This window comes from Myotis myotis, unplaced genomic scaffold (assembly GCF_014108235.1).
Source record: "Myotis myotis isolate mMyoMyo1 unplaced genomic scaffold, mMyoMyo1.p scaffold_m19_p_2, whole genome shotgun sequence".
Taxonomy (NCBI): Eukaryota; Metazoa; Chordata; class Mammalia; order Chiroptera; family Vespertilionidae; genus Myotis; species Myotis myotis.
This window is the reverse complement of record NW_023416324.1, coordinates 85,134,716-85,149,560: the sequence shown is the minus strand read 5'-3', so window position 1 is coordinate 85,149,560 and position 14,845 is coordinate 85,134,716. Positions and strand designations below refer to the sequence as shown.

The window sequence follows — 14,845 nt, the reverse complement described above, 5'->3', positions numbered from 1 at the left end:
CTACGGGAGCCACAGAACTACATTTCCCAGGAAGGACCGCGACGGGGCGAGCGGTGTGTTTGAGGACCAGACTCCTCCAAGTACCCGGGGCGGGACCGTTGGCGGAGGCTGGGTCCTAGCATCAGGGTGCAGCGCCCTGTGCTCTTCTGCACCCTCTATGGGCGGGTCCCGGCTCCACTACCGTCGTGACGGTGGGGGCGCGGCCTCTGGAAGAGGCGGGAACAGTTGGGATGGCCTGGGTTCTCACCTGGTTCGCAGACCGGGACCCGCGACGCGAAAGCCAACCGGGTCTTCCCGACCCCTCCGCGATGTGCAAGGTGAGGAGGCCAGGAAGGTTGCAGCCACGCGGCGGGGGAGATTCACGTGAGGGTGAGCAACTCCGGGCTGGGCGATGGCCTCGTGGTGGGCTCCGCCGGGGCGCCCTGGTGTCTGGAGGGGCGCGGGCTGCGTGAGAGGGGAGAGGGCGAACACTTTCCCTGGGTTACCTTTCTGTTCCGTGAGGGCCGTTTTGATTTGGGAGCTCCTTGGGGCCAGCTTTCTAAAGACCCCTGGTCTGCTCCACAAGAGTTGCAAAGTGGTGGAGCCAGGTGGTGTGTCTGAAGTGGAGTGGGGCTGGAAGGGACTTGCCCCCTGGTCTCCTTACCAACAAAGGGAAGCTGGTGAGTTCTGGGCTGCAGATGTTGTGCCCAGAATTCAAAGTTCCCAAGACCCCCAGGGAGCCAGTCAGTCCGATGCAAAAGCAAAGAGTCATTTATTTCAAACCTAGGTTTGGCTCCCCTGCCACACTCACCGATGCAACGGTAAGCTCCAGTGGCCGAGAGAGAGAGACGCCTGATGGGACCCGGGGTTTTAAAGGGGGGTGGAGTGAGGGCAGGAGAGGGGACTGTGGGCCCCGCTGATTGGCCAGGCGGGAGTCGGTCATAGTGATGGCGTGCACTTCCCTTGATTATTATTGGTTAGTCCAGAGAAATCCTGGGTGTGGCTAGTAGCGGCTTCTTCCCGTGAGGAAGCACATGGTACCGTCCCAAAATGGAGGACCCAAGGCAAGATGGAGGGTGCACATGGCTCTGTCCCAAGATGGAGGACCCAAGGCAAGATGGAGGGCGCACATGGCTCTGTCCCAAGATGGAGGACCCAAGGCAAGATGGAGGGCGCAGTCCTTGCCCGGCTCCTGCCGCTGCCGCTCGAACTCGCCACAAGGCAGGATGGCCCCCCCGCACAGCACCCGCAGCTGGCCTGCGGGCAGACTGGGACTCCAGCGCGTCTGGGCGGCACAGGCCCAGCAAACGGGGTGCGGCCGCTGGAGTGGCCCAGCTCTGGAGGAGCGGCATCCGCTCGGAGCAGGCCCGGCCATGGGGCCGGTGCACTGCAGCATGGCGGCCTCCCCGAGCTAGGGCACGCGCCCCACTCCGCTGCCGCCGCTGCTGCACTGGGCCCGGTCCGGGGGGCAGCGGGCGGGTGGCAGCCCACGCCGGGCTCCCGCCGTGGGCTGGGGAGCCAATGCCTCCCCCATGGGGCCCAGCGGCTGGCCCACGCAGGCCCCGGCCCCCCCCGACTGGGCCCCAAGGGCCGCATGGACCCCCCGGCCCCAGCGCGGGCAAGCGGGGAGCCGACCACGGGGAAGGGAGGGAAGAGCCAGGCGGTGAGGCCTTCCGCTCCCATGACCTCCCCCGCGGTCGGTCGCCGCCCGGCCCCACCCCTCGGCCCGCCTCCGGCCACCACGCAGCCAGTCCGGACACTCGGACCCGCTCCGGGGAGGCCGGCGGCCGCGGAGGGATCCCAGAGCCCAGCGGCCAGACTCCTCCTCCCGCACCGCCCAAACAGGCGGGCGGCGCGCCTTTCACAGAGAGGTCTTCTCTTTACTTTCCTGGGAAGCCGGTGGAGAGCGGGCTTTGAAAACTGCTTTGAAATTTCACTCCAAGTAGTTTTAGCTTGGCGCGCCCGCTCCTGGGTGTACTCGCCCGAGGGCCGGGGAGAGAGGCAGAGGGGAAGACCTCAGCTCTCCATGGCCCCGTGGACACCCGGAGATGCTCAGCTGCTAGTGGGGAGATCGTGGCCCCACTTGTCTGTTAAACGAAGAGTGTGATGCTGTTGTTAGTGGAGTCTTTTGACCTGAGTGGATTTGCTGTTGCCAAGCAAGTTAATGATCTTAATTATAGTATTTTGGGAGCCAAGTGGGGTATCTCTGCCCTTAGGTGGAGTTTCTTTGGCTTTATTGGCTTTTTGTCTTTCTTTTCTACTTAAAAAAAAAAAAAAAGGTATCCTGTAATGATAATTCTTTGTATTTGATAATGCATTAGCTTACCAAGTTATTTTGCATAGATAGATGATGTTGATCCCTACAGACTGGATAAGTGGGAGGGGCCAGTGTGTGACAGTGGCTCAGTATGTTCTGTAGAAGGAATAGTCAAGGATCCTCCAGAACCGAAGCCAAGTGACTCTTGTTCCTACCCTTCCACCTGTTCCAGGGCTACCCTGTCCTGGTGTCACGTATTCCAAGTCTGATTAGCAATAGGATTTTCTATGGGAATTCACAGAATTAATGTAAACTGTGTAATCTGGCTCTACTTTTAGGATTCAGTGCCTCAGCTGAAAAATTGGGACAGTAAACTGAGATTTCAAAATACCTGGATAAAGTGGATAGCTAATGGACAAGTAAAATAAAGAAAAGGACCATATCTTAGTATTCGTATTAACCTGTTTACATTAATATTTAGTGCACATGTCTCCCTGACCTTTGTTTTGTAATTATGTATTTGCTTAAGTAAAAATCTGCAAGCCCTCCCCTCAGGCTAAAGCCCCAAACCTTCCGATTCCAGCTACATTATTCCAAGAAGTTACCAGGTGATCCTGTGGAGATCTCCATTGGCTTTTTAGGGTTATCAATCTCAGTGGCACCCATTTTCCCTACCAACATTCTTTCCTGAGATGCCAACACTACTTGAATTTTGCATTTTCTGTTCTTCAACATTGATTTATTCATTTAATTTGTTTGCCAGGTAGTTATTGATTGCCCAGCAATGTCAGACGGTTGGTAGGGTCACCAGAAACGTGGCTAGAGCGGGGAGGAGGAGAGTCTGGTCCCGGATACTTTGCAAGTGAGGTAACTAATTAAAATCCACACATTTATTGAACATATCTATGTACTTAATTGCTCTCTCCAGGGGGTATCCCTTGCTCCATCTAAGGCCATGTTGTCCTCTAGCACTTTGTGAGTTGGATTCCTTTACGCACTTGTGTAAGATTATCGGGGTAGGTTATGTGCTAAGTCTTGTTGGTTCCACCTTTGGAATGTTCTTAGAGCTGACCCTTCCCTTTGACCTGCCAGCTTGCCCCGTTTAGGCTCTGCCCAGGGCCAGATGACAGCAGTTGCCCTTATCTTGTCCCCTCTATCTGCATCCTAAGTGGTGCATTATTGTCTTCTGCAGATCTCGTCTGCTCTTATGACAGTGGCCCTCACGTGCCTTTATCCTGACCTTCGTGTGACACATCAGGAGCATTTATTGTAAACTAGATACTCAGCCAGGTGGGGAGGATCCATTGACAAGAAACTGGTCCTTGTCCTCAATTCCACCATCTTGCTTCCTTCTATGTTCCCTTCTCCCCATGTACCAGAACATTGAAAAAGTCAGACTACGGGCATATAGTGTGTTTTAACATCATTACACTTGACCTAACCTAGGAAGCTGGCTGAAGGAATAAAAGACAGTATTATTAAATTTGTTTAATAATAAACAAATCCTCCCCTTTTCAGGCAGAAAGACCAACTGCTGGGAACTGGAAGTAGTTCTCCAATTGTCCATACTGTGCAGTGAATAGGTATGTTCTTGAGCTGTCTCGGGAAGTTTTGTATGGTACAGTGGGTGTGGGTAGGTAGGAGAGGGGGTGGGAGTGGGGCACAGGTTTTGCACTTGGCGGGTTTGTCTCCATCAGTATGGAACTGGGAAGAGGGGCTGCTTGCCTGAGGCCATCTGTGTTCCTTCTCTTCCCTGAGAGGAATTTTTTTAGTCTTTTAAACCACCTTTGGGCGTTACCCTAGCTTTGTTTATTCTGCTTAGCTGGGAAGGAGGAGCCAATTTATAGAGTGAGATCTCTACAGAATTGTAATCCTCATCTGTGTGTGTGTGTGTGTGTTTACTGTGGCCGGCACCCCAAGGCAAGCTCTCTGAAGCCTGTTGGTTTCTTAGGCAAACAAATCAAGGTCAGTGCAGGTTTGACCCTGGAGTGAATGTGAGGTGGCTGGTTCCCACAGGTGTTGACTTGATTCTGATTAGGGTGTCTCTGTGCTAAGGAAAGGGGCAGGAATTGCTGTTAGAGTGGGAGTGCACTTCTCTTTCCCACATGTCGAAGTTAGCATTGAGAGTCTTAAGCCATGTTGACATCATGGTCTCTTGATAGGATGTGTTCTGTCTGGTCTGTCAACCTCTAGTATTGCCCCATTCCAAACTATTCTCTACTCTACCTGCAGCCCGAAAGATATTTGAAGATATAAATATGATCATGTGTTTTATTTAAAACTGACAGTGGTTTTCTGTGGCCTTTAGAAGTAGGTCCAAAATCCTTAGCATATCCCGCCAGGCCCTCCATATGCTGACCTTTGCTTATTTTCCCAGTCTTGTTCCTCCTTCACTCCTTTCCTCTGGTCACACTTTGCGATCCTCATTGGCATCATACTTTCCTACCACAGCTTAGAGCTGTGTCATGCCTTGCGCCCAGAGTTGCCCTCTGGAATAGTTGGAAGACTGTAGATACTTCTTTTTAACATCTCCCATCTTTCCTTGTGTCCTCTCTGCTCCCACACTTACCCATTTCTTGCAATACCAAGAAATGATACAACCTTGCCCACATTCAGGAGTTGTAAGTATCTCATTCATTGTGGAAGCTGAGGATTTTAAGCAAGGGAATCCTGATGAAAGTGTTTTCACAGGAGGGATTTGTTTTTCTTACAAAGTAACGAACCCATAGGTGGGTGGATCTAGGATTGAATTCAGCTGCTCATTCTCTTCACTATTCACTCATGGTCACAATATAGCTGCCAACAACAGAAAGGTGGCACAGCACCCAGCATCAAAGAAAGGAAATAAGTCTTCTCTTTATTATTGTTCTTTTTCTCAGGGAGGAAAATATTGTCTTGGAAATCATCTCTGAGACTCTTTCACAAGCCCATGACCACAGGTGTCCCAACTGTGAGGGACAAGGGCAGTTGAGCACCAAACTGCTACTAAAGGAGGCCGCCTCTGCCCACGAGGACGAGGACGAGTCAGGGAATGGCCGTGGGAAAGTGGTCTTCCTGTTTATACGATGGGCGCTATGGTCCTGTAAATGTCTTCTGTGTGGACTTGTGGAGGAAAGGTATCCTGACATTCAGGGATGCCTATTTTCAGCCTATTTGCTAGTATCTTTACTCTCTCCAATATGATTACCACTAGCTACATAAAACTTCTTAAAATTAAATTTACATGAACTAAAATGAAGTAAAACTTAAAATTCAGTTAGTGTTGACCTTTAGGTTTCCCTTGGTGGATACCTGGGGAGTGTTGGCTTGGTTTATAGACCAGCTGGTTTTCATTCAAACCAAATAGAAATCAAAAGTTAGGAAATGTGTCTCCCCTCAGAGCAAGAGTATTAACATGAGAATGACCGCCTATGGGCGATTCAGCCACATGTTTGTATGGATTGACATGATGTGACTTCATCTTACACAGCAAACTTTCTTTGTGAAATATTTGCTACAGATCACATTCCCATTTTTTTATTTTGGCTTAAAAATTATTGACATGTTGGGTTTAATTTTAATTATAGGTTGTTTCAGTTATGTCAGTGAACTGTGGCCCTTCAGGTAGGACTAAGAAGGTTTTCCTTGTTTTCATACCATCCTGTCCCAGTGCAACCATTGCCTGTTCCTCAGTTGAATTTGACCGGTATGTTCAATTCTGGGCTCAAGAAGGAAACATAAAACGATTAAGTAAGTGTTCAATGGAGAGAGTTCTTTTGCATTATTTCAGTTACAACCAAAGCAATGCTCTTTCTATCCCTAGTGATTTTAAATATTGTTCGCCAGCCTAGTGGCTCTCAGTGCTCAGACAGCAAATCAAACTAAACACTGAGGGAAGTAGAATATAGCTCATTAAGTTAGTTTTGCTTTTGATGAGATCATTTCAAGATCTCAAACAGCAGTGGGGAAAATTTAGAAAGACAATATTGGTGAGATAATTAAAAAACTCTTAAAGTGTCTTCTATATAAATAGTTAGTCTTGAAATATCTGGTAATGAATATATGATCCTTGTACAAAAACCAGAAAATAGACTGAGCAAAAAGGGAAGAGCCAGTCACTTATAGTAGTCCCTCTTGCAAGAGTTCACAAGTGTTGACATTGTGGTGGATACATTTCCAAATTTTATTTCTCTATTTTATCAGTTTATATTTGTTTACTTATCACAAAATTTAAATCTGTTTTAGAAGTGATTTAAAAATGTATACTTACATATTTATAATGGTTACACATAATGCACAATTATTATTTATTATGCATATGTATATGAGCAGGTATTGTCTACAGATATTTTTAATCAACAACTTTATTTCTATTTGTTCCAAAGTATTTCATTTAATGGTATATAATTCATTTAATAGAAACTATTGTTTTTGGCTACTATACATATATTATTGGGGTGTATTCCTTTTATTTGTCTATATATTTAGGATAATTGCTTAGAATTTTTAAGACAGAAAAAAATAAGGTTCAAAAAGACGCCTCCATGACGACTTCGGGTACAGCTTCATGCCTGGCCAGGCAGAGGCCTCTGGCTGGACCAGGCGCTGGCCCCTGAGCAGGCCCTTCCTCTGGCTCTGGAGTGCTCTGGAGCCCTGGAGGTGGACCTGGAGCAGGAGAAATGGACAGATTAACACACAGACCTGACGTTCCATGCCTTGCCAAAGATAAGAAAGGTGCCACTGCCTATAAGGGCACTGCGGCCCATGAATCTCCCCTCCCCAGATCACCTTCTCAGAATGCGTTTCCCTCACCTTCCAGCATGGCCTTGGTGGGCTCCAGATGCTCCAGCTCCATCCAAAGGAGACAGGCGTGGCCCGCGTGGTGTGGGGCAGGGAAGTTGGCCTGCATTGAGGCTTGCTTCAGCTGGAACCAGGGGAAGCGGAGAGCCCGGCCAAAACCCTGCACCTGGTCGGGCCAGGTTCCCACCGTAGAAGCAATGGCTCTGGGGAGAGGTGGGTAGGCAGCGGAGTCAGAATCTTGGTCTTTGCTTACACACAGCCCTCCCAGGGCACCCTTGTTTGGGACCAGACCTCTGTGCCTGCCCCTGCCCATCTAGGGGACAGCTTCATGCCAGCCCTGACCCCTTAGTGGCTGTTCTGAGAGCAGCAGGCCTGGTGATTAAGCAACTTTCACACGGCACCTGTGTGAGTCTTTTCTTCCCACTGACAGTTCTGAATGTCCTGTCCCCTGCCCAGCCCTCCATACACCTGGGCATCTGCACTGAGGGTTGAGACAGATGTGTGAGCAGGCCATTTTGAGCCAGGTGTTGGTGGTCAGGAGAGATGATTGTGGAGAGGGGCAGGCAGAGCAGGATGGGACTGGGGTAGGTTTGGATCTCTGGGGGACAATTCAGCCCACCCCTCTTCTTAGGTCCTGTGAGGCCAGGGGCCCATCCACAGTCCTCTTGGACCCCTGTCCTCCCAGAATAGAAGCCATCAGGGCTCAGGGATCCCTTGGGAATGAGAAGATGTGTAAGATCGTGGTTCTGCCAGGCCCTCCCCATGCATTGCCTTCATCCTGTGGACTCAGGAGGCCCTCCTTCTGGACCCAAAGACCACTCGCTTTTTGACTTGGTCCTGTGGTGTGTCACCCTGGTCATTATGAGGAGGTATGCCTCCAGATGTGGAGAAGACCTTGATGGCATCAGATCTGATGGGTGGGGGACAGGACCTGAGAATGATGGACAGTGTCACTGTCTGATTCACCGAGTGGAACTGGGGCCCAGGGATTGTGTCTCCTTGATTCTCCGAGTTATGCTAAGTGTCTCCAAAAGTGCCTACTTGTGGTAGGTGTTTAATACACATTGTCGAATACATGAACTCCAACGAGAACCATCCCAGATATATGAGTGGGCCTGTGGCCCCCTGCTCTCCCTAGTCTGCCAACACCAACGATGAGGACAGGGATCAGCTAAGTGGATTCCTGAACTCCTTGACTGCTTGTTTTCCACGTGCTTTTGCAAACTCAGAAATGTCACAGGCCAAGGAAAATATAAAAACTAACAGAATAAAATAAAATGAAAAAACAGAAATGCCACTGATGGGTCAGGCAGATGACTTTTCATGGGGGACAGAGAAATAATGGGCATGAACAACTATAGCCCATCCAGCAGCCCTTTCAGCAGAGCCAGGCAGCAGGTTGGCACCTGCCATGGCTCATCCCTACAGTAGTCTCTGCAAGAACCTTATGAGGTTTATCCTCCACCCCCCACCCCACTTTTCAGAAGAGCGAGCTGAGGCTCACAGAGATATGGTGACATTTTTAAGACACAGAGCTGGCAGTGCTCAGAATCACCACTGTGCCCAAGAAGGGGGAGTGTGCTCACCTATTATACAGCAGGTCCAGGAACTCTTGGGCTCCGGATAAGGCCGGGTGGATGGATATGAACGTGGTGGTGCGGGAGATGTTTCCACCCGGAAGAGCTGGTACCACCGACGCTGCCACCTTCCTCAGTGTGCCTTCCTGTAGGGCCCGCATCCTGTTAGCCTCACTCAGGTTGTGTGTTAATTCAGCTGCACACTGGGTGGGTCAAGGAGGGATCTGTCAGTGGCATCCCTGTGAATCATGAGGAGGATGAGGTCTGGAGCTCAGGCAGGAACTCTCAGACCCTTAGGGACGTGTGCCAGAGGAAGGACCAGGTTCTAGGTTTTAAAGGTACCACTTAAGTTTGGTGGACAGGGGATATTTATACAATTGTTACCTTCTAGTCATGTTGTTTTAGCTAAGGAGCAACAGACCTCCTTGTCTAAATAGTCTTTATGAATGAAGACCATTGTTCCAATGAGTTCTCTAGAAACATCTCCATTATATAGAGATGAGAGCCCAGAGGCTTAGGGATAGCAAATGGCAGCTCCAGGGCATGCTGGTCAGAACTGAAAACTGTCCCAAGCTAGGACTGCATGACATTCCCTCTTAGCTGCCTGAGACTTCTCTGCTTCTGACCTGGATGGAAAGGGCCTTGGGAACCTTATCCCTCCAAGTTGGAGGACAGGGTACAGGGTAGACCCAGGCTATGAAAACCATTGTCTTCCAAAATGACACTTCTGTTTCTTCCTTTTACATTAAAGGACATTTTTGGACCCTCATTATGGAGATCCCAAATTCAGCCAAGGGGCAAAGGCTTGATGAGTCCAGACTGGAGAAAGTTGGAGTGTGAGCACATGACTCAGGAAGTAGCTAATCCATGTGGCCAGTGGAAAGCCGATGGGTGAGTCAAAGTACCCATGAGGCAATTGCCAGTAAAGGAACACTGTGATTGCCTTGAACAACCTGGTTTTGGATTGGTCAAAATTTAAATGAGTGAGAGATCCTTGGGCCAGATTGGGTGCTAGTCAGTGGCCATCATCACAAAACTGATGTTGGCACCATCACTGCTCCAGCCTTTTCCATTTGTAATCAGGCTGCAGCTCCTAAAATGTTACATGTGCACATCCTTCCATCTGGACTGGACGTCTATCTACAGCTGTATATCACAATATTATATCCATTGTGGTGTGAATTGTATCACCCAAATTCCATGACCTTGGAACTGCTAGAACTTGAGCATGTGCCTGTCCTTGAGTTCTAGTCTCTAAGCAAGCCATTCAGGTAAAGGGAATTCAGTGGTCTTGGTCTTAATCCAATATGACTAGTGTACTTCGAAGAGAAGGGGAGGATATACGGAAGCAAAGAGGGGACTCCTTGTGGCATGGAGATAGAAGACACCCATCCACAAGCCCAGGAGAGACCCCCTCAGGAGGAACCAGCCCTGGTGACACCCTCATCTCTAACCTGTCGCCTCTGGAATTGTGAGAAAATGAATGTCTGCTGTTTATACCAACCAGTCTGGTTTGATGTTACAGCATCAGGAGGAAACTCATACACTACATTTGGACAAACTTAAGTGTTTCTCACAGCACTGCCGGTGTGGTGCCTAAATTGAATTATGCCACTGTCCCACAGCACTGAAAGTCTGCATGGCAGTGGCAGAGGACCTCTGTGATTGGAGAAGGTCTGCAAGGACAGGATACCTGGGGCAGGTAGTTTAAACAACATAAAAAGGAAAATGTAAATGTGCTTGTGGCCTACTGTGAAATGAAACAACATATTTTTTCTCTCTAATATTCCTGCAAATATGTGTGGAGTGTCCTCCCATGTAGCTGGAGGGAGAAGCGGAACTCTAGATTCCTTTGTGCATGGGACTATGGGACACTCTAGGGCAGTGATTCTCAACCTTCTGGCCCTTTAAATACAGTTCCTTACATTGTGACCCAAGCATAAAATTATTTTCGTTGCTACTTCATAACTGTAATGTTACTACTGTTATGAATCGTAATGTAAATATCTGATATGCAGGATGGTCTTAGGCGACCCCCGTGAAAGGGTCGTTCGACCGCCAAAGGGGTCGCGACCCACAGGTTGAGAACCACTGCTCTAGGGGCAGCCCAAGGAGGATCCTGGGGAGTCCTGATTTGAGTCTGGGTTCTGAGCACTATCAGGTCCTCTCAGGGTGGTGGGTGAGGAGACACACTCCTCCCCCTCAACCACCACTGGGCCAGCTCTTACCTCAATCTGGCACCGGATGGTGTCTGTGGCCTGACGCACCTTCCCCTTATCTAGGGAGATAGAAGAGTTGAACCCACTGATGAGCTCTTCCACAATGTCCTCTTTGGAGCTCTACAGAGACAGAGCCCGTCCTGGGCCAGTAGGCATTAGGAACCCTCCACCTAATCTGCGGTTCTATCTTACAGCAGCCCTGGCAACTCAGACAGTCTGTTAGGACTCAATGAGGATGATCCCGGCAGCCCTGCTGAACTAGAAGCAGAATTGTTCATAAGTTCCAACAGCACTGAAAGGCTGAATCACTGAGGAAAATTATGTCCTTTCTGAGGTGATACGGAGATGCAGAAGGTCATGACTGCTGACGTGGCCAGCCTGCAATGGTTTGCTGTGCTCTGTGAGATGACAAGTTGCAAAGAAGTGTATCCAGTTCTTGTTCATACCACCCAATTAAGTGTGATGATGTATAAGGCTCTGAGAAGGTCTCTAAAGACAGTTGTGCTGACTACACCACAGGATACCAGGGTCAGGTAATTCAAACCACTACAGAGCAACATGCAAATGTGCTCGTGTTCTACTGTGAAGTGAAACAACATACTTTTTTTTCCTAATATTCCTAAACTATGTGAGGAGAGTCTCTCCTACCATGTAGCTGGAAGGAGAAGTGGAGGTCCAGAATCCTTTATACATAAACCTGTGGACACTCTAGTGGGAACACCCTGGAGGAGTCCCCAGATTTGAGTCTGGGTTCTTGACCTTCCCTGGTCATCTTGGGTTCTGGGGTGTGGAGACCCCCCGAGGCCAATTCTCACCTCAGACCAGCACTGGCTGCTGTTGTTGGCCTGGTGCACCTGCACCCTGACCCGGCAGATGGTATAGTGGGGTCCATGGACCACCTCCTCAATGACATCCTCATTGGAGTTCTGCAAAAATAGAGCTGGGTATTGAGCCAGTAGGCATCCAGAACCTTCCATCTGTGGTCTCCTGTTATGGCAGACCTAGCAAACTGATACATTCTGTTAGGACACAGTGAGGATATTCCTGGAAGCCCTGTTGAACTGACAGAAGGATTGAATCATGTCAAGGTCCAACAGCACCAAAATGCTGGTGGATAAGGCCACAGCTCCTGACCTGGCTGGCATACAATGGTTTGTCATGCTCTGTGAGATGACAGGTTGCAGAGAAATGTGTCCAATGCCTTCATTCCTCCCCATGCTTTTTTCTTTTTTCTTTCTTGTGTTTTTGTACAAACCACCCTATCATGTATGATGATATGTAAGTGTTGGAAAAGTCATTCAAGGACAGTCGAGCTGACTGCTCCACAGGATACCTGGGGCAGGTAGTTAGACAATCATAATGAGCCAAATGCAAAGACAGCAAGAATTTTTCTCTCTACCATTTCAACAAATATGTGAAGACTGTATTCCTACCCTACCAGGAACCTGGATGGGAGTATTGGAGGTATAGATGTCTTTGGGAGTGGGCCTCAGATTTGAGTCTGGGTTCTGGTCCCACCCAGTCATCCCCGGTCCTGTTTGTGGGACAGCTCTCACCTCAGCCTGGCACTGGATGGTGTTCCTGGCCTGACGTTCTTGTCCTTTGTACCGGTTGGCAGCATAACTGAATGCCTCAACCAGCTCCTCTACGACATCCTCGTTGGAGCTCTACAAAGACAGAGCCCGGTGCCAGGCAAGGAGGCATCAGTGGCCTGCCTGGGCGTTGCCAGCTTAGGGAGATGCCCATCACAAATTCTGCTCCCCAGATCAGGCACAGAGGGGCATCTGCAAAGACCTCAGCCAGGGAAGGCATGAGATGACACCTTGTGGGCTCAAGATTAACAAGTGTGTGAGGAGCTTGGTACCCAGTGTTCATATTTCCATCCCACCAGCTATGAGTTGGGTATGAACATGATAGACCCCCCAGGCTTCCAACCGCCAACAACCAGCTCCTGCCCAGGATGAGTGCCCTTCATCCCCCACTTTCCCTCACCAGGCCCAACACACACAAGTATGTAGGATGAGGGGTCAGAGGCTGGGGCTGGCCTGGTAGGATCCCAGTTGGGGCCTGGCATGGATGGGCCAGCCATTGGTTACCTGAGGGCGCCTCCTGCCAGAGGGCGGGAGGTGTCCATGGTGCTGCTTGCGCCAGACTCTACAGCAGAAATATCTCTCACTCTGTGCTTTCTTCTGCCCAGAGCCTCGGCACAAAGTCGGGAAGCAACAGAGAAACATCCTCCTCTCCTGACTGTCTGCAGTCAAGTGAACTAGACTTCTCTTTTCTGTTGGGATTCTGTCACCGAGGAAGTGAGGTCACTCTTTCTAGGTTCCATGACCTACGCCCCTTTCTCCAATCAGAGCGACCAAAAGCCCCCTCTGGGCTGTTGACCGTTGCCCCTCCTGGCCCATGTCATCTCCACACATGTGCATCAATACCCAACACAGCCCTTCCCACAGTTCCCTGGGCATGTCCCAGGTCCCCAGCTTGGAGGAGAAAGCTGAGTTCACACCTCCCTTTTCTTATGAGTTCTGTGCCCTAGGGAAGCCTTTGTGCCTCTCAGAGCCTCCCCAGTCTCCCTACCTTCACAATGAGAGTGATGCTAGACACCATGTCCTAAGGACCTCATCAGGTATGGATGAGATAATGCCTCTATCACAGCCTGTGGGCTGGCGTCCCATGAATCTGGTACACAAACATAGAAGTGGAAGCATTACAAGAAGGGGTGGGTTGTAGCACGGAACATCTACCTAAACATGCTGGGCGGGGGGGGGGGGGGGCAGTGTGTGATCTTGGGGAAGTCACTGCCTATTTTGGCCTCATGTCTGCACCTTGAAGGGGTTAAAATGACAGGAAATTCAGATATTGTCATTTACTGACCTAAAACCTTCCAGTGGTCTCTTGTTAAACTTAGAATCAGACCCAGTGCCTCATGTCAGTCCATGTGGTGGGAGCCTTCACAGTGGCTTCTAGTGATTCCTGCCTCCTGGAGGGAACATCCTGTGCGTCCACTGAGTGCTTAGGACAGCCGTGGGCAAACTGCGGCCCGTTTGAAATGAATAAAACTAAAAAAAAAAAAAAAAAAGACCGAACCCTTTTATGTAATGATGTTTACTTTGAATTTATATTAGTTCACACAAACACTCCATCCATGCTTTTGTTCCGGCCCTCCGGTCCAGTTTAAGAACCCATTGTGGCCCTCCAGTCAAAAAGTTTGCCCACTCCTGGCTTAGGAACTGGCTTCTGAACAGTTGAAAATACAGCCCAGGTGATGGGGTGTCATGTCCTATCATTCCTCTGTCATTCTTGAGTTTCCTTCCTTCCTCTAAGCCTCTATTTCATTTTCTCTACGTATATCTCTGTTTGCCTGCCTGCCTGCCTGTCTGTCTGTCTTATCCATAGAAGTAGGAGAGCAAGCACCCATGTTTTGAGCTGCCCTATGTAGAGACCTTATTGGAGAGAACTGAGGGAGTGCCCAGGACAACAGGCAGGAGCTAGAGCTCTCCTCAGGCTAACCTGCATCCTGACACAAACCAGGCTGGTGACCTTGGGGGGAAATGTGTTCCTAGTTCAGCCTCAGTGAAAACATACTTCCTGCTTCACAGAGACCTTGGGGCAGAGGCACCCAGCCCAACCGTGCCCAGATGCCCAGTCCACAGAAGTTGTGAGGTGTTAGTAGTGTACTTTACAGGTGTAAGAGCATGTTGTTTTGCCTTAGTATGCCCATTTGACACGTGGCAATAATAAAAACATACCCTCTCTGAGGTCCTGGAGAATGTAAAAGAATTAATGTTTCAAAAATGCTGAGAACACGTGGCCTATCCCAAGGGTTGTGTTGACATGTTATAAGTCAGTTTAAAAATTCTTGTTACAGTGTCTAGAACAGTGGTTCTCAACCTTCCTAATGCTGCACCCTTTAATTCAGTTCCTCATGTTGTGGTGACCCCCAATTTCATTGTTACAAATTGAACATAATTAAAGCATAGTGATTAATCACAAAACAATGTCATTATATATGTGTTTTCCAATGGTCTTAG

General features: G+C 49.3%; 1 protein-coding gene across 1 annotated transcript in view; it reads left to right on the top strand.

Moving 5' to 3' along the window:
- The window catches only part of SYCP2L (synaptonemal complex protein 2 like), a 92,058-nt gene extending 80,719 nt beyond the window's left edge, over window positions 1–11,339 (top strand). The window contains exons 31-32 of the mRNA XM_036348477.1: window positions 9,344–9,483; window positions 11,006–11,339. Of these exons, the coding sequence (XP_036204370.1) occupies window positions 9,344–9,401 (58 nt within the window). The 3' untranslated portion in view covers window positions 9,402–9,483; window positions 11,006–11,339. The remainder of the gene's footprint in view (window positions 1–9,343; window positions 9,484–11,005) is intronic.
- The last annotated feature ends 3,506 nt before the right edge of the window (window positions 11,340–14,845 follow it).